General features: G+C 38.5%; 1 protein-coding gene across 7 annotated transcripts in view; it reads left to right on the top strand.

The window, feature by feature from the left end:
- Positions 1-21754, top strand: part of BLNK (B cell linker) — a 124034-nt gene that overhangs the window by 88248 nt on the left and 14032 nt on the right. For 3 of the 7 annotated variants that reach the window (XM_087964248.1, XM_087964246.1, XM_026670722.2), the window contains 13 exons: positions 2454-2510; positions 5716-5765; positions 7895-7932; positions 8462-8618; positions 9995-10143; positions 11899-11989; positions 12839-12898; positions 13810-13835; positions 14375-14397; positions 15288-15386; positions 16680-16722; positions 19472-19505; positions 20756-20828. In XM_087964248.1, coding sequence (XP_087820374.1) covers positions 2454-2510; positions 5716-5765; positions 7895-7932; positions 8462-8618; positions 9995-10143; positions 11899-11989; positions 12839-12898; positions 13810-13835; positions 14375-14397; positions 15288-15386; positions 16680-16722; positions 19472-19505; positions 20756-20828 — 900 coding nt within the window. Of the gene's footprint in view, positions 1-2453; positions 2511-5715; positions 5766-7894; positions 7933-8461; positions 8619-9994; positions 10144-11898; positions 11990-12838; positions 12899-13809; positions 13836-14371; positions 14398-15287; positions 15387-16679; positions 16723-19471; positions 19506-20755; positions 20829-21754 lie in introns of all 7 variants that reach the window. The other 4 variants (XM_087964245.1, XM_026670721.2, XM_087964249.1 and 1 more) reach the window with 3 other exon arrangements.

The following is a 21754-nucleotide window of genomic DNA, read 5'->3' as shown; positions in this document are numbered from 1 at the left end:
TGTGTGCTCGTCACAGAGCCACCTTTGGGGAGATGGGCAACTATATTGATGAAAGAAAGAAAGAAAGAAAGAAAAAGAAAGAAAGAAAGGAAGGAAGGAAGGAAGGAAGGAAGGAAGGAAGGAAGGAAGGAAGGAAGGAAGGAAGGAAGAAGAAAGAAAGAAAGAAAGAAAGAAAGAAAGAAAGAAAGAAAGAAAGAAAGAAAGAAAGAAAGAAAGAAAGAAAGAAAGAAAGAAAGATGTATGATCAGCCTTCTCTCAACAGAATGACATCTCAAAGAATAGTAATTGGCAGAGATAAGATATTGAGCAGGCAATGTATCAAAATAAACTACAATTCAATGGCCGGTTCGAATATTTTGACTTTTGAAAGAAAAGGGAGAAGAGAGAAGATGAAAGATAGACTTTTGCTGTGGCAACCAAGTGCCCCTTAAATCCTACGAAAGCATCGCTATTTCTTGACCATTCTATTTGGTGACCCTAGCAGCCGGTTAGGCCTTGAGAAGGCCTAGTTTCCTTCGCTGAGCTAAGACAGAGAAATGAGGTGACACATGTAAAGAGAGAGGAAGCTGCATAAAAAGGAAGGCAATAAATTGTAACAGAGCTGAACCCAAAAGGGGAACTGGTGACATAATATGGAATATCTGTGTCTAGAGGGTTCCTGAGAATACTGAAAATCTAATTCAGGTTGCACATGACCTTGGTAACTTTAAGACTTGTGGGCTTCAGGTCCCAGAATTCTTAAAGTCTTTAACTTGCCAAGGTTGGACACCCCCTTCTCTCACTGAAGGTTAAGAGTCTCTCTCAGGGAGATGGAAACATCATCTGACGTACACTGAGGGTTTTATTTATTTATTATTTATTTATTGAATTATATTGCCGTCTATTTGCCCATGGCGACTCGAGGCAGCTTACAGAATGTAAAACCATATTTAAAATAAAAAACAATAAAAACTAAAAAAAGGAATAACATAAATTAATAAAGTACAATAGAACAAAATCTGGAAAGAAAGAAATAAAAAATCCCACCCCCGCCCCGACGATGGCAGATCACACGAGCCATTTGATGGGCTCCATCCCGCACTGGGTTCCCCAGGCCCGCTAGCCAGAACCAGGTCTCCAGTGCCTTCCGGAAAAGTATTAGTGATTTATAATAAGGTTTGAGTGTTATTCTTTGTATATAGTTTCTTCCAGCTGCTTTATCCATTGACATTGATACCAATGACCCTTTTACTTATCTGTTGAGTTCTTAAGCACAAGCAAAATGAAACCCAAGTTTATTTTTCCTAATCAGACAGCAATGCTGTTCTTTATGGCAAAGGCTGTCAACTTATAAAATATTTCTATGGTTGTTTTAGAGTTGCCAACAGAAAGGGAGGAGGGAAAGAAGTTTGAAAGAGCAGTGCGGCAGCTTGGAAAACAAAAGTGGGAAACCAGGGTCAAGGGTGACAGTGAATTACCCCCCCCCCCCCCCCTGTGTCTCAAGGCAACCAGAGCCTGCCGCCACCTAGGCAGCTGCGCCCCCCCCCCTTCCCCTCCCCCCCCCCCCCCACACCCGAACCCCCCCCCCCCCCCCCCCCCCCCCACCCCCCCTCCTGGATCCCCAGCCGCCATGTTAACCCGCGCCCCCCGCCTTCCCCAAATAAACCCCGCCCCCCCCCCCCCCCCCTGTTTAGTTTTGGAAGTTTGGCTCGAGACTCATGATTTAATTGGAGTAACTGCCAGAATCCTGACAAAGGTCATGAAAGTCCAGGTAGTCCTTGACTTAACAACTATCCATTTAGCAAAGTGTTCAAAGTTACAGAGGCGCTGAAAAAAGTGACTTACCACTGGGTTTCACTTTGTCCCTGCAGTCATGTGATCAAAATTCAATCCTTTGGCAATTGGCAGGGATTTATAATGGTTCACATGATTGTTATTTGTGATTGTTCACATTAGCTTCCAATAAGCAAGGTCAATGGAGGAAGCTGGATTCACTTAAAGATTGCACGCCTCATCTAATGACTAGTGATTCACTTAGCAACCATTACAGAAAGGTCATAAAATTTGACATGAGTTGTGGTTGTAGACTACTTGTAGATGCTTGTCACTAGAGTATATGACCAAGCACTGCAATCTTGAAGTTCATATATATGAGGACAACACTCAAAAGAGTTCGCTCCTTATTTCATTCAATTGTCAAACTTCACTTGAGTTTTTAAAATGGTGTTTGAAAGGGTCCTTTTGCAGTTCCCATCTGGAGCAACAAAAACTTCCTGCAAGTGAATCTGGCTGCCTTCGCTGAACATTAAACTGTTGTTTGTTTGTTTTTTGAGATAATTGGTGGCATTTATGTCTTGAGCAATTCTATTTATTAAAACAATAGAAATTATTGCTAGAAGCCTTTACAAGCAAACAAATCTAACCTACTTGAGAAATACTGTTTTGTTTATTCCTTTTCTCCTGTCAATGTATAGGTTCCAAAATGAACACGTGGCCTTAATATGCAAAACTGGAAAAAATACATGGGATCGGTATGACAATTTAGCATCGCACAAGCGCTGATTGTGTAGCATGATGTCCTGTTGCCTGCTTTCAGTGTGATGTTGTTTGCATTGGCTGTGTGGGCTTCAACCCACTCTTACTGAGCAAGAATTAGAAGCATAACTTTTTCTCTTCCTTCCCTTTCATTAGATCCACCCAGAGGGTGTTTCCCTAGCTTTCCAGGTCCTTTACTTACGAGTGCAGAACCAAGGTGTCAAACTCAATGCCCATGGGCCGGATCCAGGCTACAGGGTGCTTAGATCTGGCCTGCAGGGCCATCCTGGAAACAGTGAAGGACCAACCCGTAGTGCTTCTGCCAGTGAAAATGGAGCTTGGGAGGGCCGTGCACAGCCCCCCACCCCCAAGTTCCGTTTTCACTGGCAGAGGGAAGCAGGAGGCACCCCTGACACGAGTGACATCAAGCTGACCACGCCCACCAATGCGGCCTTCAATGAAATCGAGTTTGACACCCATGGTCTAACATGGGGGTCCAACATTTTTGGCTTGCCTGGGCTGCACTGAGTGAAGAGGAATTGTCTTGGGCCAGATATAAAATATATAGTTAATGTATATGAATCACATAATAAAATTAGAAGTTTATGTTCTTGTGGGGCTGCATTAACTAGCAGACCAGGACCGCATTTGGCCCACAGGTCATGTCTACTCTAGAATATTAATTTCATAAAAGAACCATGTCATGTTGCACTTATTATATGATATACAGTATGCCTATGACATATTTTCATAAGCAGATCTGATTTATCACATACTGCAAAAGAAAAAGACCAGTTAGGCACATCTCTCCACAGCATGTGGGGAGATGTAGGAACCTGCAAGTATTTTCTAAAATTAACAAATAGCTCAAAATATATTAGATGCTTTGTAAAAGCCAACCCCATTTCTAGAATTAATTGGCCAGCCTCAAATTAATGTAGAAATCCAATATGGTGGTCAAGGAATTCTTCCACTATATGCTAAGCTGCATAGGTAAAATATTAGGTCTCTCAAGGTGTAAATGATGACATACAAAATCTAGCCAATGATACATTCCAGATTGTCAAGGACTTTATGGAGTTGGGTAGGGCACAAATTGACTGAACATCAAGTTTCCCCCTGCAATTTGTACAGAATATCCAACCCTAACTCTTAAACCTACAAGAATTTCTCAGAGGGAGAGAGGACTTCAAGGGAGAACAAGAATTGGGAAGTTTGTCTTTCCTGAACATGTTAACATGCGCCCAAAGACAATGCTTTTTGTCTACACCGAAGTAAACTTCATGGAGTTTGCTAGGATTTCTTCCCAGAGAAGAGATGCTCAGTATTGCCAAGTAGCTTAACATAGTGTAGGAAAGAGGCAAGCAATACATGGGATGTTCTTACCAATCAGATTTGTGTTGCCTCCAAAGAACTCACAGATTTCACTGCTGAAATAGTACAGCAAAAATCCTGATTTTTGATGGCCCTGTTTTTCCAACTGGGCCACCAGCCACAATCTTTTTAGTTGTTGGAGGCTAAAAAGAAAAAAAATCAGAAAGGTCAGACCTCTACAATTGTAAAATAATAGTAATATTTTTTAAAAATCTGATTTCCTTCAACCCACTGCAATGTTAGAAGTACTTTTCAGTGAAGACTCCTATTTTAAAAAACAGTTTTTGGGGGGGCTTTCGTGTCATAGTTTGGATTCAAATTCTTGCAGTTTTAATACTCTAAATTAATTAGTTAATTTAACTAATAATTTTCTCATCGGCAAATGCACATCCTTTCTTGGCTTTGACTTTAGATGCTGCTTTTGAACAGGTTGCGGACAATGTCAAAAAATGCTTTGCTGCCCCAATAATCATCTTTCTTGTGTTGTTTACATGAACTTCTGTTTAGCTCTAAGAGAATAAAACTCACAAGCAGGAGGGCAAAATGAGAAGGGGTTGTTTGGGGTTTTTTTTATTGGTTGGCCTTAGGCTCTTGGCACCATTCTCATTCGTTCTTGCCTAGAAGACCTTGAAAAGTGCTTTGTAAGTCTTATTTCAGAAACAATTCCCTTTTTTTCCTATCTGGTAGTGAATAACCTCAGTGGAAAAAAAAGATGCTTAAAAGAAATCAAGGTAAAAGCTTCCCTGAGGGAAGATCGAATTTCAGTGACTCCATAAATCAGTTCTTTCTTTGTTTGGGTTTTTTTTTTGTTTTTGCAACGATAAGAAATCAGTGGCCATTGTCTCCTCTTGGGACATTATATTTCAGTTTCCCAACCCAGCCATTCCTCTTGTTCTTCTGTGGGACTTCTTGGTGGAAGTCTCTTACTCATCTAAATATTAACTAGGTCTGATCCTGTTCAGTTTTCTTTAAAGTCAGCTAAGTGCTACCACCTTCTCTAACAATTGTTCTTAAAAATTAATATACTGTTGAAACTGGAATTTTAAAATCATGAATGAGATTTTTGGGAAGAGATGGAGCAATCTGGGCTAAGAAGCCATGATCTCACCAGACATTTGTCTCTTGGCCCATAGTCAATACCAAGATTCCAACTTTTGGATGCTGCATATGTTAAGTTGTGGGGTCCAATATTCTCAATGTTTTATTCAGTATTTGTCTTGAAGGAAATGCATTCATTTAAGCAGAATATTTCAATTAATATAACTTATGGCCTGAAGGCCTACTCTGATCAGATTTGCATAAATCAATAGCATTTTTTTGTGATGGAAGGAATCAGAAATGGCCCTCAAGATTTTGTGAAGCTCGATAGAATTAGAAATGAATGCCATAAGCCTTTTTTCAATTACAAAATACTGATTGAAATGAAGGATCCATTCCTGTTTTAAAATACCAAGAAATTCTGAAGCCAATTCTATCACATCCTGTTAAAACATTCAAGGTCCCTGTTCTATTTTGCATTGCGTAGACTGCATTCTATAGCTTTATGACTAACCAGCAACCTGCATATCTTATACCTGAAATTGTCTGTTAATTGTCTTTTCTACAGAAGTAGCCATGTCTGTATATATAAATTTCCAGAACTGACTGAAAGCCAAGATTATTTTGCGTTATTGTGTTTGTCTTGCTTAGTCTCTTAGAAATTCTTGTCAGCTGCATGGGTCCTTTGTTACTGACTTTCTGTAGTTGCTGTAGTCTTTGCTCTGGTGCCAATTGTTGCCATCCCACAATTATATAGAAAATGAAAAATGACACTTTTTCACCCCACAGGTTAACAAGTAAACCACCACCAAGCATACCACCAGTTGATTATGTCCCAGGTATGGACTTGACATTATTAACACCGTAATTAGATTTTAGGATTGATGCAGGCATGTAAATCAGAGATTTAGGATTCAAAATAGTGGGATGTGTACATGCAAGCAGTTTTTCTGAGTTGTCCCTGTCAGGTGATTTATATGACTGAAATATGTGCTGATAGTCCTCGCCTTATGATGGGCTTCCTTTGCTTAACTTAATGACCACCATCAAAAAGATTGTAAAATTGAGTCAGTCATTAGACTATTATGACTTACAACCATGATGGGCAGGCTCCATTATGGTCATAGGTTAAGGACTAAGCTATAAATATTTTCTCAGTGATATGGGAATTATACCAAATAAATCTTTCCCACTTACTAAAATAACATCTCTCAGCAAAAGCAGAATACATTACATAGTAAGAGTGCCTTCAGTGCAAACTTGCCACAAAATGTCCTATGGATCATACTTATCCTTCATCACCACAAAAAATCCAGAATAATTTTCTCTGCTTTTAGAAACTAAAGTAAACCACAGAAAGGTGCATCAGCTTGAAGGTCATGTCCCAACAAGCAGAAAACTTGACTACAACCTTTGTTTAACTACATTTGGGGGGGAATACTCCAGAGTGTCATTTGTGAAGCTCAGCAGAAAAGGATTACTCTATATAGGGCATAGTTTACAGGAGATCCACTTTGAAGATCCTTGATCATCAAACTCAGTCCTAGCTTTTATAAAACTCTCTTAGTTTTCATTTTTCTTACGGAGAACTTTGCAAGTAATAGGAATATTTGCCCAAAGAACATATCTAGCTGTCACTTGTGCTTGTGAGAACACTTTTGTTGATATTATTTGTACAACCTAAAATCAGGAAGTTAGTGGCTGCAAATCAAGCAGTCCACGGCAATTGCGACCAAGACTCACTTTATTCCCACTTTTGAACAAACGCTCCTAAAATCAAAGGAAGTTATTTCACACACATCCCAATCTTTTAGTTTATTTTATCTTATTTTATTTTATTTATTTTATTTTATTTTATATTTTATTTTTATTTATTTGTTTGTTTGTTTGTTTGTTTGTTTGTATGGCCGCCCATCTTGTCAGAGTGACTCTTGGGCATTTAACTGTGATTAAAAACTCACAAGGAGTACAACACCCATTGATGTAACCGCTTCATGATTGTGGTTGTGTATATAATAGGGACAAGCAGGGACTCTGTAAGGCAAGTAAAAAAAGTCAAATGGCATCCATGATTTAAACCCCTCCCTCCTTTTTCCTTTTATGTCACCATCTTGATTTTGTTTAAGTCTCCATGTGGACTGGAGAGCTGGGAATGGAGAGCTACAAAATTCTCCTCTTGGCTCCTGATTTGTTAAATGACTTTTTTTAAAAAAATTAAACAGTTAAGTAAGAGATTAGCATGCAACAAAGCAAAACATCAATTACTACCATTAAATGTATCTGCGGGAATTCTTTCAGCCATTCAAAGTTCTCACTAGGCGTATGAGAACTAACTAACCAGAAATGAAAGAGAAAAGGAAATATTTTCTCACAAAATGCAAAGGTTGTAGATCGAATAAAAACCGATTATCAAATCCCACTCTCACAGAGAATACCCCAAATTCCAATATAATTATACATATTTGATTTGTTTATCCCAATTGGAATTTTGATTTTATACTATTGCTATTGTACTTTAAAATGTTCAATGATCAAGTGTCAAACAAATTAAAAAGTGTTTGGAAGAAAGTGGCAGCCAATTCAAGCATTTAATGTAATTCATATAATACATTGTCTATAGAACTTGATTTTTTCTATACCCTTTGTATTAAAAAGGAAGGCAATCAAGAAGAATGCTTGAAGAGTTTACGGCCAACCATTTAACTCTATAATTTATTTTCATTAATTTCAGTGGGTGCCATCCAAGATTAATCTTTCTAAGGATAAATTAATTAAAATCCACATGTATTCATTTAATCATGCCTATCTGGTTTTGCCAAATATAGTGAATAAATAATGAATTAATATTCATGTAATCCTAAGTATGTTATAGGACTGGAGTAGAAATAAGAACATTTGTCTTCGACATTTTGCTCACATGGCTGCTTAAATATTTTTGACTAACAAATTATTCTAATTTTTATTTTAGACCGTACAGAAGAAGAGGAACAGTGGTCAGATGACTTTGTAAGTTTCTTCCCCATTTGCAAATCTCCAGGGCATCAGCAGGGACCATCAAAACCAAGAGAGCAGTTGTCCCAAAGAGCTTTTTGGCCAACATGCTACAAAGACATCCAAAGCCCAATTTTACTCCTAACAGGTTCATGCTATTGTATGCAAGCCATGATCTCTATTGTAAGCCAAAAAAACACTTTTGCTAGCATCCCGCCATCTAGAAATAGATGCAATAGCCCAGGGGCTTGCTCAGGAATTCTGGGAGTTGAAGTCCATAATTCATAAAAGGGCCATAGTTGCCCACCCCTGCAATAGCCTGTCACCCAATTAGACTATGACTGACCATTCACATCTGAAAATAATGATTACAATCTGTGTGTAGAGCACAGAGATAAAATGATGGGACTTTAGGTAATATCTGGGTGTTATTAAAGTAAGGTATTCTTTTAGCTGTTGAAACTCATAGCACATAATATATCGACCCATTTTTAAAAGTCGCATTTCACAGTTTCCTAAGAAATTCACAATCTTTTTCTGCCAGGACAGCGATTATGAAAATCCAGATCACCACTCGGATTCTGAGATGTATGTGGTCCCCACAGAGGAGAACTGTGATGACAGCTATGAGCCTCCTCCAAGTGAACATGAGCCAAAGACGGTCCCAATCCCATTCACATGTGCCCAGGGTGTGTATGCAGGTATGTGCATTGTGTCCGCACTCCTGTTTCTCAAGATCAAAGTCAATGACATGGAATTCAAAGAAGCAGAAGAGTTTCAAATGGAGGCAGAAGCTTTTTTAAGATTCTGAGTGGTCCAAGGTCAGAACATCCATTTGAGCATACATATACAGTCACGCTCAAACACATTTGCACATACATCAATTTTTTTTTCATGGTTTTCGATAGATTATAGCTGATAACAAAATAATCAGGAGCAAGTGGAGAAACCTACCTATATATTTAAATAAATTCCACTGCCTAGAACAGGTTGTGTCAAACTTAAAGCCCACAGGGTGCTTAGATCTGGCCCATGGAGCTGCTCTGGAAATAGCCAAGGGCCAGCCTGCGGTGCCTCTGCCAGTGAAAACGGAGCTCAGGAGGGCCGCTTCCATTTTCGCTGGCAGAGGGTTGCAAGAGGCCGTCACAGCTGAAAATGGAGCTCAGGACAGAGCCACAGGCACCCCCGACACAAGTGACGTCAAGCTGGCCCTGCCCACCCTGGTCACACCCACCCCAGTCCCCCCAAGGTCAAATACAACCCTGATGTGGCCTCCATAAAATGAAGTTTGACACCCCTGGCCTAGAATGACAAATACTGATAAAAAACACAACTTGGTCAGTTTCAAGGCCACCAAGGTCAACGTGTTTAAAAACAAGGACCCAAATTACTTCTACAAACCACCATAGATCATATAGCATGAAAAATCCTATCGTCCCCATTCCATGCAAAAGGGAAGTAAAAACTTTTGGTTTCACTTCACCCAATGGCCATCTGTGTCCTCACCTCCTTTTGCATGTCATGTACCAAATAACAAACAAAAGTCCCAGCTGTTGAATCAACCTTCCTGTTGGCAGAGCTGAAGTCTAGGAACCATAAATCTCCAGCAATATAAGATAGGCGTTCCTGCAAATGGAAGAACAAACCGTCCACAAATCCACTGACTTTTACAATCGAAAATGAACTGTTTTTAATGCAGTCTCAAGTCCTGTGAAGAAATAAACTTGCTCTGTTCTTGCATATAATCATTTAATGTAATACGGACTTTCTCTTGCAGTCCAAAACAAATTCATATGGTTGTTGGTGCTATAGAACTTGTTACAGTTTAGTGCAGGGGTGTCAAACTCATGACGGCATGTTATCGTCACGCGACATATCACAACATTTTCCCCCTTCGCTAAACTGGGGGTGGGCATGGCCAGCGTATGGTGCATTCAGCCCCCGGGCCGCAAATTTGACACCCCTGGTTTAGTAGGATTCCATTCCAAGGAAATACAACTGCATGAAAATGGAAGGGAATGCCCTTAATATTATTATTTTTTAATTATGCATAATTTTTTTCTTCTACCGTCCACAGATGACAAACGATCTAGCCAACAGAAGACGTGGTCCTCACCTATTACGCCAAACCAATCTGCATCTCTATCAAAGAAACCAGCCACTTTGCCGCTACCGCCATCTGCTGGTCAGAAGCCTAAACTCCCACCCAAGCGAATGGATGATGAGGTGACACTTCCCATTTTATACCCTCTGCATGTGTCTTCAGGGAGGTAACAGGCTGTCCCCTTTCTTCCTTGTAACCTATAATACAGGTAGTCCTCGACTTACAAAGTTCATTTAGCAACCATTCCAGTTACAATGACACTGAAAAAAGTGGCTTACAATTGGTCCTCACACTTTCAAGAATTGTAGCATTCCCATGGCCATCTAATCAAAATTTGGGTGCTTCACAACCAGTATGAATTTACAACAGTTGCTGGGTCTCAGGATTATGTGATCCCCATTGGAAGCCTTCCCACCAAGCTTCCAATAAGCGAAGTCAATAAGGAAATCCAGATTTGCTTAACGATGGTGTGATTCAGTTAACAATTGTTTGACAACCATGCCAAAAAAAGGTCATAATATTAAGCACAACTCACTTAACAGCCACCTTGCTTAGCAACCAAAATTCTGCTCCTAACTGGTCATAAGTTGAGGACTACCTGGGTAGACATCATAAAGCTGTTCATTGTAATTAAAGCTCCTTTTTGAAAAAAATCTTTAAAGTGTTGGTGAATGAATAGATGGCACACGTCAACAGAATTTTTATCAGAGGATAATTAGGACTGCAGAAAAAACAATTACTACCAACCTGCCTTCAATTGAGGACCTGTATACTGCATGAGTCAAAAAAGAGGGCTGTGAAAATATTCACAGACCCCTCACATTCTGGACATAAACTGTATCAACTCCTACCCTCAAAACGACACTATAGAGCACTGCATACCAGAACAACTAGACACAAGGGCAGTTTTTTCCTGAACGCCATCACTTTGTAAACAAATAATTCCCTCAACACTGTTCAATTATTTACAAAGTCTGCACTACTATTACTATTAACCTTCTCATCACTCCTTATCACCCATCTCCTCCCACTTGTGACTGTATGACTGTAATTTTGTCGCTTGTATCCTTACTATTTATATTGACTGTTTCCTAGCATGATTTGATTGCTTATTGTACCCTCTGACTATCCTTAAGTGTTGTACCTTATGATTCTTGACTCTTGATGAATGTATCTTTTCTTTTATGTATACTGAGAACATTTGCACCAAGACAAATTCCTTGTGTGTCCAATCACACTTGACCAATAAAGAATTCTACTTCTATTCTATTTATACTGTATAATCCAGGAGGATAAAAACTTTATTAATAAAAGCAATCACACATATCTAATATTTACAAAAGAACAGTAATCTAATATAGAAGCTCTTCTCGGTGAGATCTCAAAGTGAAGATCAATCTCTTATTCAGGAAAAATAGATCCTTCCCATATGAGATTAACTGGTAATGCTTTTGACAAGGTAGAAAAAATAGCAGTCAAAACTTGGTTATCTGGTTCAGTCAGAAAATGGACACTTTTAAGTTCCATTTATTTTAAAGTTGAAACATTAGCAATAGCACTTAGGCTTATACACTGCTTCACAGTGCTTTACAGCCCCTCTCTAAGCATTTTTGAAAGTCAACGTATTGCTCACAACAATCTGGGTCCTCATTTTACCGACCTCAGAAGGATAGAAGGCTGAGTCAACCTTGGCCAGGATGAAAGGAATTGAACTCCTGGCAGTGAGCAGAATTAGCCTGCAATACTGCATATTAACCATTGTACCACCATGGCTCATTAGGACGTGCATAAAATTTTACTGAACATAGAGAGGAAAGCATTTGTTTGCCTTACATTAAACATGCAAATATTAAATCATCACTGTGTTTTTCTTTTAGGCAGATTATGTTGTGCCAGTTGATGATGACGAAGACAATGAAGATAATTATATAGAACCCACAGAAGAAAGCACTTCACAACCTGTAAAACGTAAGGTTTTGAATGATTTTCTTTGCAACTTCAGAAAGACAGGGATGTGACTAAGGCATTGACTGAAATATGTGAAATATACACAGGGGGCTATTTTTAAAAAATCTGCTATTGGACTTTTGTATTCAGATTAAGTTTTCCTTTACTTATGAGAAGGTAAGGACTTTAAAAGGAAGAATGGAAGACTGGGCAAAGAATTAGGGGCAAGTAAAAAATAGCTTCTGTGAGAAATAAAAACAGTGAGAACTAGAATCGGCAGCTTTTTAATAGAAATTTCTTGGGATTTGGGAGATATGTTACTTTCATTGTATAATATATTATGCTGTAGGGTAGTGTTTTTCAAACTTTGAACTTTAAGGTATATAGACTTCAAAATCCAGAATTCCCCATGTCGGTGAGGAATTCTGGGAGTTGAGGTTCACAGATCTTAAAGTTGTCAAGTTTGAAAAATACTGCTCTACGGTTTACAGTGCTTCGGATTCAGAGATAAAAAAAGTGTTTCACGGAGCACAAGGAGAAATTCATAGCATACACGTCCTTCAAAATGCTTCGGTACCTGGGATCATACATACAGGTGCAGCTGCTTTCACATTTCTATCTCTGCACTCCTGAAAGAACCTTCACCTTTACATCCAGGGTAATTTCATGATCCTTCGCTTTTTGGGAAATATAAATTTGGAAAGAGGTATGTGCAAATGATCCCTGAACCCTTTTGAAAAAGCAACCTGAATTTTCAATGGAACAAGCAAAGTATACTGTACCTTAGGTAATGGATCAGCATGGGAGGCTAAACTGTTTCTGGATTTTGACTTTCTCAGATCTCTAATACTTCACTTTGATCATTTTTAGCACCTGTGGTGAACAGATCAACCAAGCCTCCCTGTTCTTTGCCATCACCTTCCACACTAGGTAAGAAAATTATGCGTTTATCTTCCCCAAATCATGCAAAAACGCAATCAGTGGGTTGTAAAATAAATTCAGCTTTAATTCTAAACAACCAAATTGGATGCATTCCCTTAAAGAAAAGTAGGATCCAAAAGGGAAATGTCTTATACATTTTAAGAATGTTTCTCCATAAGTACTCCAGACAGTTGCTGTACATAAGGCACCAGACTAGAAAGCTCTTCCCCTTTTAACATGCAGCAGTACCATACATATGTACAAAGGGGCAGGACTTCGATCACATTTCTGGGACCACTATCTTCTCTGGTTTGAATCTTTTCCCCTGCAGATGCTGCTGAATGCAGGGTTAGAAAAGAAGCCCAAGCCCAGGCATGATATCCTGTCTTTAGTGAAACGATGATGAACACAATGTATCTTTAGCATGACTTGCAAATATCTAACATTTTCTTCAAAGCCATCTCTTAAGGATGCAGTTCTATTTATTCAGAAATTATTTTCATTGAATGTGAAAATATTTTAATTCCTAGCAATCCATTAAGAAATAAAGTGAAGACTATCCTTGAGTCAACTCCTGCTTATTGCATGGAAGACGTTTTCTTGGTAGCATTGCAAAAGTGGTTGGCCCTTGTCTTCTTCTGGGATGTTCTTTCGTTGCCTCAGAATTTGGCCAATTCAGAAAGCTAAGCAGGTCCTTTGAGATCACTAGGAAATCTCAAGGTTAGACTGGGAAATCAAAAAACCTAACTGGAAGAAGGTATAGACAAGCACATCTATATTCACATCCACGAAATCACCAGAAAACATGGAGACTGTATAAAGGATTGCACTGTTAATCTAAAAATGAAATATTTGTGTCATTCATGTGCCTAGTTTTGGACAGAAATTGTTTATTTTTGTTTCTACCCTCTTGTCTGCAGATGTATATGAAATTCCTGAGGAAGAGGTAAGATGCTGTATTTATTATTTTTAAAAGACTCACCTGTGTAGGAAGAGAAGAAATATTCAGAGCAGAAAGAGGGAAATAACTCTTTGTGGTACATGAGTGTACAAGAGGAATATCATGGATATGTTCAAAATTGCATTTTATATATAGCACTTAAGGACGCCAAATGCAATTTTCATCTCCTTTCACAAAATGGCACCAATGAGATCCATTTCTAGGGAAAGATGAGAATATCAACTAAGTTTAAATCTTACTTGTTTTGCAATAATAATTTAAAGAAAAATATGTTAACGATATTTATGAGTTTTCTAGGATAAAATACTAGTAACAAAAGTTTGAATGAGCAAATTTGATGTATTTATTTGATCTGATTTTGAAATTCACTATAGAAGGGATATTATATTTCAGTAATATGAAGTAGTTGTCATAGCATCTCCTACAAATTGACAAGAACTGGCATTTTAGGGGAAATGTTCCTTAAGAAAATTAAAAACCTAATGCAATTTGTAAATACTAATCTAATTCATTTTCTCCAGCAGAAGTCATCACCTCCATTACTCAGGTAACTTATTGTTCTCTCTGAAATTATAAGTAAATGTTGCTGCATAGTAGAGGTTATTTCCTCAATTTATTTTCTCCTTAAAAAGCCCTCTTAATCTAAGGTAGATAATTGTAATTTTACGATACAGCGGTATTTTAGTACAATGATGTCTTGCAAAATAGCTGATATGAGGTCAGGCAAGAGACAGTTTATGCTAGAATTCGAATATGGCTATAACGTTTGATAAACCCAGCTTTTCCCATGTTTCCCATGTGCTGCTTCTAAGTCTCCATCTGCACATTGTACATATCACACTGAATATCTGATTCCAAAGCTTCACACCGAAATTAGGTACTTTAATTCTGCATAATCCCCCAACAACTGATATTTGGAGAACTGTAGGAGGCGGAGGAATGTAGGAGAAAGAGCGGCGGAGACTAGGGATGGAATCAAAAGAGCAATCAGCCTGGAGTCACTATGTGGGCACAAATGAACTAAGTACAACCCCTCTTGAATTGTTAACCTTTACATAGCACCAGAATATTGCTTACTGTTAGTTGACTAAAATCCTGTGCACAGGCATAAGCAATACATTAGTTTAAGTGGAATGCAATACATTAGTTTAATGTGTGACCTTGGTCTTTTGCGCCTCACATTAATATAATCAACTAACGGTTAGCACCATTTTGACGTTATACAAGGATTAACAGAATTCAAGAGAGGTTGAACTTAGTTCATTTATGGCTATGACTCTAGTGACTCTAGGCTGACTCTAGGCTGATTTCTCTTTTGACTCCACCCTCCAGCTCTGCTACTCCTACATTTACACAGAACTTCCAGGCATCTGTGGGGAACATGACTTGGAAATGTAGACTTGTGTGAAAAGCCTATTTGTATTTTTTGTCCCTAAGGATATCCAAGCCGCTTCCTCCCAAACCAGCTTTGAGGCCATCTCATGAACGAAGTATACCTAAAGAATCCTTCACATCCGATACGTTTAAATCAGACAGGTAAGTTTTCACTTTTAAAAACTTGCTAATGAATAGAATGCATGTTGAGCATTTAATGTGGCTTTGTGAGTAGTGTTCCACTTTGACTAGGAAGAATTGAACTTTTATACATACCTAAAGAACTTTGAATCCAAGTTTAAATGTGGCCTCATTTAGGAACAGATAGAACATTTTTTTTTTAAAAAAAGCAAGGCTAGATCCCATGAAACCAATCTAAATCAATTATTTACCCTAAGACACTGCCATTTTGAGCGTAAGGAATCAAAATTCCCTAGGCTTTACAAGCTGTGCTGATCTGGCATTGGTCTTCATCCAACTGGGAGACCAATCCAGCTTACAGTCTATGGACTTCCTCAGTGTCAGGAGTGTTAGAGCTGAAACCACATTTGTGCTTTAGGTAAAATAGCACTGTCTGCACACTCTCTGAAACACAATAAAAATGGAACAGCTTTCTGGACCTGATCTATTGATTATAGTTCTCATCAACCCTAGATAGAAGTGTGCTGTGGTATCTGATGATGATGAGGGTTATATTATAGGAGATGGAATGTATATGCTATCCATCTTGGAGGGGCACCAGGTTTAGGAACTGAATTTAACATAGCCCCTTTTTAGAGAACCCAGCTCTGTTCCCACTGGGAAAATACCCCTAAAAGCAACCATTGGAAAACAGATAATTGCAGTTTTATTTAAAGGAGAAAAATAAAGACTAAAATATTTCCTATTCCTGTTGGGCATCATACCTGATATAGTAAAAGAAAGGCATATTTAATAGTACTTTTGTTAACAGTGGACAAAATCATGTTCGCACAACATTGGAAGGGCGAAGAGATCCCCACAGAAGAAAAGATAATAACAAAAATGTTAGAATGTGCAGAAATGAATAAACTAACATTTGAAATTAAAGAAAAGGAAGACACTAAATATTTTGAAGTATGGGATCTGTTGGTTAAATAAGAGAAACAGGAATTAGAAAATTCAAAGATTACAAGAGAACGATTAATCTCACGATCAGGGTTGTTTATTGTAACTTATTAATTGTGATTAATTTTGATTAGTTTTGCTATTTACCAGTGGTAAATATTTACCAGTATTTACCAATGTTATGAGGGAAAAGCACTGTTGTCATGAAAATATAATTAGAGAAGACTATTACTATGATTATGATGAATATTATTCCCAAGAAATGTAACCAGGCAACACACTGTATATATGGCTTTTGAACACATTGCTCTTTCTTTTTATTTATATATTAATAAAAAATGTTTTTTAAATATTTCCTGTACTTTCCAGAAACATTTTACCACTTCCAAGGCACCGCCCTTCACCAAAAGCTGTAAGTATTTCACATCCAAGTTCATAATGCAATATGAACACTCTGGACTATTGTAATGTACTCTAGATGGGGCTGCCCTTGAAGTGTATCCAGAAGCTTTCGTTGTTTCAGAATGCAGCGGCCCGCACAATTTTGCGTAAGCGTGTAACACCAGTTTTGCGAGAACTATACCAACTGCTAATCTACTTCTGGGTACATTTCAAGGTCCTGGTTATCACCTTTAGAGTCCTACATGGCTTGGGGCCAGGCTGCTTGAAGGACCATCCTCTCCCCCATTACATCCGCTTAGCCCAGCAGGAGAGGAAGGCAGGGTATGTTGCAGGTCCCATCTGGTAGGAATGCATAAGTGGTAGGACCATAGAAAACGGTCTTCTCAGTGGTGGCCCCTTCTCTATGGAACATGATTCCTCCAGAGGTAGGATTGGTTCCTGACTCGCTTTTCTGAAAGGCTCTGAAAATGTGCTCTGATAGCAGGCCTGGTGACGATGGAGATGGGGATGATTGAGTGGTTGATTTGACCAGGGGTGGTGGAGAGGGCAAGTATGTTTTTTATGTTGTGGAGTTTTAATATTGTTAGCAACTGGAATCACTTGTGTCTGAGTTGGGTGGCCATATAAATCTGCTTAATAAAGTAATAAAGATACAATGAGGTTCCACAGGTAGGGTACGGTAGGGTAGGGTAGAGTAGAACAGAACAGAATAGAACCTGAAAGGGACCTTGGAGGTCTTCTAGTCCAACCCCTTGCCATGACACAGTTAGCCCAAACTCCAGGATAATTTAAGTATCCTGTCTTGCTCATGCCTAGATATATGTATACAAGCCTTCTTTGTCAGAGTCTTATTTATTTTTATTTATTTATTTATACTTCATATTTCTTAATCACCCATCTCCCTCAGATTCTTATGTCCTATCTCCAGATCTGGAATGGCTGCCATTTAGGGTTTACAGAAACTGGAAAAAACCGCGCTTCAAAATCTGATTTTCGCAAAGCCGTTACAGTGTTTATGCTGGATTAAACAGAAACCAGCAATCCTGTTTTAAACATTTCTGACATAGGGATTGGGTGGTAGGCCAAGCTCACTAATTGGGGCTTTTTATTTTGGTGTCATTTGAACACAGGGCTTAATAAAACAAATGTTTTTCAAGCTGACCATTGTTTTTTCTATAGCATGTAAAGCTATTTTCCAGAGGATGACACCCTTTCAGTTCAACTCAAAAACTCTGAAAAGTATCATTCCCTACAGTGTAGTTTAGAGTAGTTTAATTAAGAATTTTATTGGCTCCAGATTTTATCTTCCTGCAGCTTAATGCTGTGGGTCTTCTGATCATATCTCACCGAAGGCATACCACCAGGTTTCCCAACCTTGACCCTCTTAAAATGAGCGGACTTCAATTCCCAGAATTCCCCAGTCAGCTTAGAATCAGACATTTCAGAGGATTGCCTATCTTGAACTTCATAGACTTATATATGGCTGAGAAGGAATCTGCCAAGGTAGTTGAAAAACTGTTGAGTAATATGTTGACTCTGTCCAGAGCAGGAAATGAGCTAATGAATCATAATGGGGAGCCAGCAGAAGCTTCTCACAACATTAAAATGAAAGGAACAAGCTTGGCAAGAGAAGACTAATTCATTGAACGCACTAGGATGCTAGAGATTTGTAAGCAGATCAATCCCAAAGGCATAGAAGGATTACAAAAAAATGGGGCAAAGTCACACAACTTATGGACAGAATGTCCATAAATGTGCAAGCATTTCTGAAAGTTAAGCCCGTGTACACAAACTAGCTTGCTGACCAGTTGGATCGATTAACTACCTCAACATTTCTAAGGTTTTAGTTTTAATATGAGAGGCAGTTTAGTCTAATGGTTGAGGCACCAGGCTACCGAAGAGAAGCAACCTAGAACTATGGAGAAATTTCCGAACAGTGAGAGCAGTCCACCAATGGAATAGCTTGCCTTCAGAAGTTGCGGGTGCTCCATCACTACAGGCTTTCAAAAAGAGACTGCAAATCATTTGTCTGAAATGGTATAGGCCAGAGTCTCCTGCTCAAGGAGGGGGTTGAACTAGAAGGCCTCCAAGATCCCTTCCAACTCTATTATTCTATGTTCTGTAAATCAGAAGATTGTGAGTTCTAGTTCTGCCTTAACCATGAAAGCCAGCTGGATGCGTCTCTCAGCCCAACTCACCTCACAAGGTTGTTGTTGTGGGGAAAATAGGAGGAGGATTTGCTGGATATGTTCACCACCTTGAATTTTTCATAAAAATAATAAATAGCAGAATACAAATAAATAAATATTGATGCTGCTGTTTATTGATGTCTGTGGAGATTCTCAGTCATTCAGGTCATGGTTGTCCCAAAGGCGCTTTTTTCAAGAGGCAACTGGACTTTCTGGTTTTTCTTTGAAGATGTTTCACTTCTTATCCAAGAAGCTTCTTCAGCTTTGAAGAAATCCTTCCATTCCCCACCATCCAGTCAGAGCTGAAGAGGCTTCTTGGATGAGAAGCAAAACATCTTCAAAGAAAAATAAGAAAGTCCAGTTGCCTCTTGAAAAAAAGCACCTTTGCTGTTTATTGATGTTTTTATTGATTTTGTGTAGAACTATAATTAAGTAATTAATTTGACGATGACATCTTCATTAAGTCATATAATAAAAATAAATAAGTATTTTTGCAACACAGTTATCATAATGCCTGAATTACAATTTGCCCAGAGATGTTAAATAATGAGAAAACTATTTTAATTTCAGGATCCAGAGGTCCTTGGAGCGCAAAACGATGGAAGTAAGAATATTCTGCCTTAAAGCCAAATGTGCAGTGACTTCTAAGATGACTAGGAACACAAAAGTTGCTTCCAAATAGCAGTGTTTCATGTTGACTTTACTATTTCATGTGACCCTATGAGTATGTGGGAAGAAAGCCGTTGCATCTGTCTATCAAAGTGCATTAATTTTGTTGACAGATCTTTCTGAGGTTTTCTTAGAATTGCTTGAGCTTTTCATTTTTGCCATAATGTTTTTTAACAGATGAGGAACCTGTGGCCATCTGATGTTGTTGAACTACAATTCTCACCTACCCTGATGAACATGATCGGTGGTGAGAAACGACCGTATGAAAATTGTATTCAACAACATCAGGAGAACCATAGCTCCATGTTAGCTTCAAAAGCTGGTTTAATGTAGCAGATAAGAATGTGTCAGTTGTGGAATCTTTGCTTTGAATTTCACCCTTTCCACAAATATAACCTTAGATCAGTGTTTCTCAACCTTGGTAACTTGAAGATATGTAGATTTCAACTCCCAGAATTCCCTAGCAGCATGCTGGCTGGGGAATTTTGGGTGTTGAAGTCCATATATCTTCAAATTGCCAAAGTTGAGAAACACTGCCATAAACAAATCATTTTCTCCCTGTGCCTCTCCCTACCATGTTTAGGGAATAATAATGTTAACATACTGCAATTGAGCCATTGCACAAATGAAAAAATAATATGAAATGCTTGAAAGTTTCTGTATTTTTGATCCATAATTGTAACTGCATATGGATAATACTCCAAATGTTTTCGGTAAATGCTGTATGATGGTATATGGTAAAACTTTTATTTTATGAGCCTCCGTTCAGTGGACTTTGGATACAGCAGTTTAAAATTGCATTTGAACTGTTTCACAAAGCAATGTTTGTGCAGTTTATGTAAACTGGAATTTAATTGACATTTGGCTTTAATAGACATAGCTTCTTCCCACTTTGTCTATAAAATAAATTTTTTATTGTGTGTTACATTATCAAGATACTTTAATAATTTTGAGCATTATGTTTTAGGTGTTTTGAACTGTACTGGGCAAATCCTATCAAAAAGGAGATTCATACATATTCCCGATTTTTCCAATACAGTTTGGTCAGTGGATTTGCACATTTTCACTGATTTTCACTGGCTTTCTTATACTCAAAATAGTAGCAGCAGTAGTCTAAACTTTAGAAACGTAACATTTTGTAAACCAACAGGTGCATTGAACTAACTACTGTATTTGGATTTTTAGACAATAGCAGCAATAATGCTGCAGAATTTAAAATTCCTTCTGTTAATGTTCCATCTCCATTTCCCAGGATCACGTAAGTGTTAAAAAAATAATTCCTTCTTACTATAGAAACTGTTACAGAGTTGTTGTAATCCTTAAATGCAGTATTTACAGAAGCAACGATATGGGTTGTAATCATTTTAAACACCATGCTATTGAAGTAGTTAACTACTCTGATAGATTGGATAGATGTAAAGAAAGGTTTTGTATATTTTAAGCGCCCCTGAGAAGGCAGTGTGCAAAGTCTGTGATGCACATTTTTAAAAAGGGACAGGGCTTTGATCACATGGCCACAGTTGCCATCTTGATTTTTTTGACCCATTGCCCTACTTGATATTTGTTCACCCCTTTCCATCTGGGCTTAGTTCACACATGTTTCATCATGTTTAACATTGTTTAATATCAATAATTCTAATCCTTTCTGATACGAGTCTTTGGACTCCTTGGACTGATCTGATATCAAGGCCACCCCACAGTAAAATGTCATACTTTGGGAGATAGTCAGCCTAATAGGAGCAGTGCTCAAATGCCAAAGCAAGTTGGCTTGTTTGGAGAACAGGCTAACACTGAGATGGAGTTAGCCAGATAGACAACTAGCCAGACGTGTCATTCCTCCTCTTCTATGTACACAGAGGCAAGAGGATTTCCTTTCTCTAGGAACTGCCATTTTTGCTCTGAGGGCAGCTCCGTTAATTATTGTAGACTCCTTCTTGCTTGCAGGGAGGGACACTAGCATTCCTTGCTTCTTACCAGGATTCTGGGGTTGCCCGAAGGAAAGACAGTGAGAGAACCAACTTGAAAATGGTTTGGAGAGATCCAGAAATGGAAATAGCAATAGCATTTAGACTTATATACAGCTTCACAGTGTTTTACAGCTCAATCTAACCAGTTTACAGAGTCATCATACTGCCCCCAACAATCCGAGTCCTCATTCTTACCAACCTTGGAAGGATGGGAGGT

This window comes from Notechis scutatus, chromosome 4 (genome assembly GCF_049901735.1).
Source record: "Notechis scutatus isolate UNSWTSFEM ecotype Mainland chromosome 4, rNotScu1.2, whole genome shotgun sequence".
NCBI lineage: Eukaryota > Metazoa > Chordata > Lepidosauria > Squamata > Elapidae > Notechis > Notechis scutatus.
The sequence above is the reverse complement of the archived record's forward strand: the minus strand, read 5'-3'. Positions and strand labels throughout refer to the sequence as shown.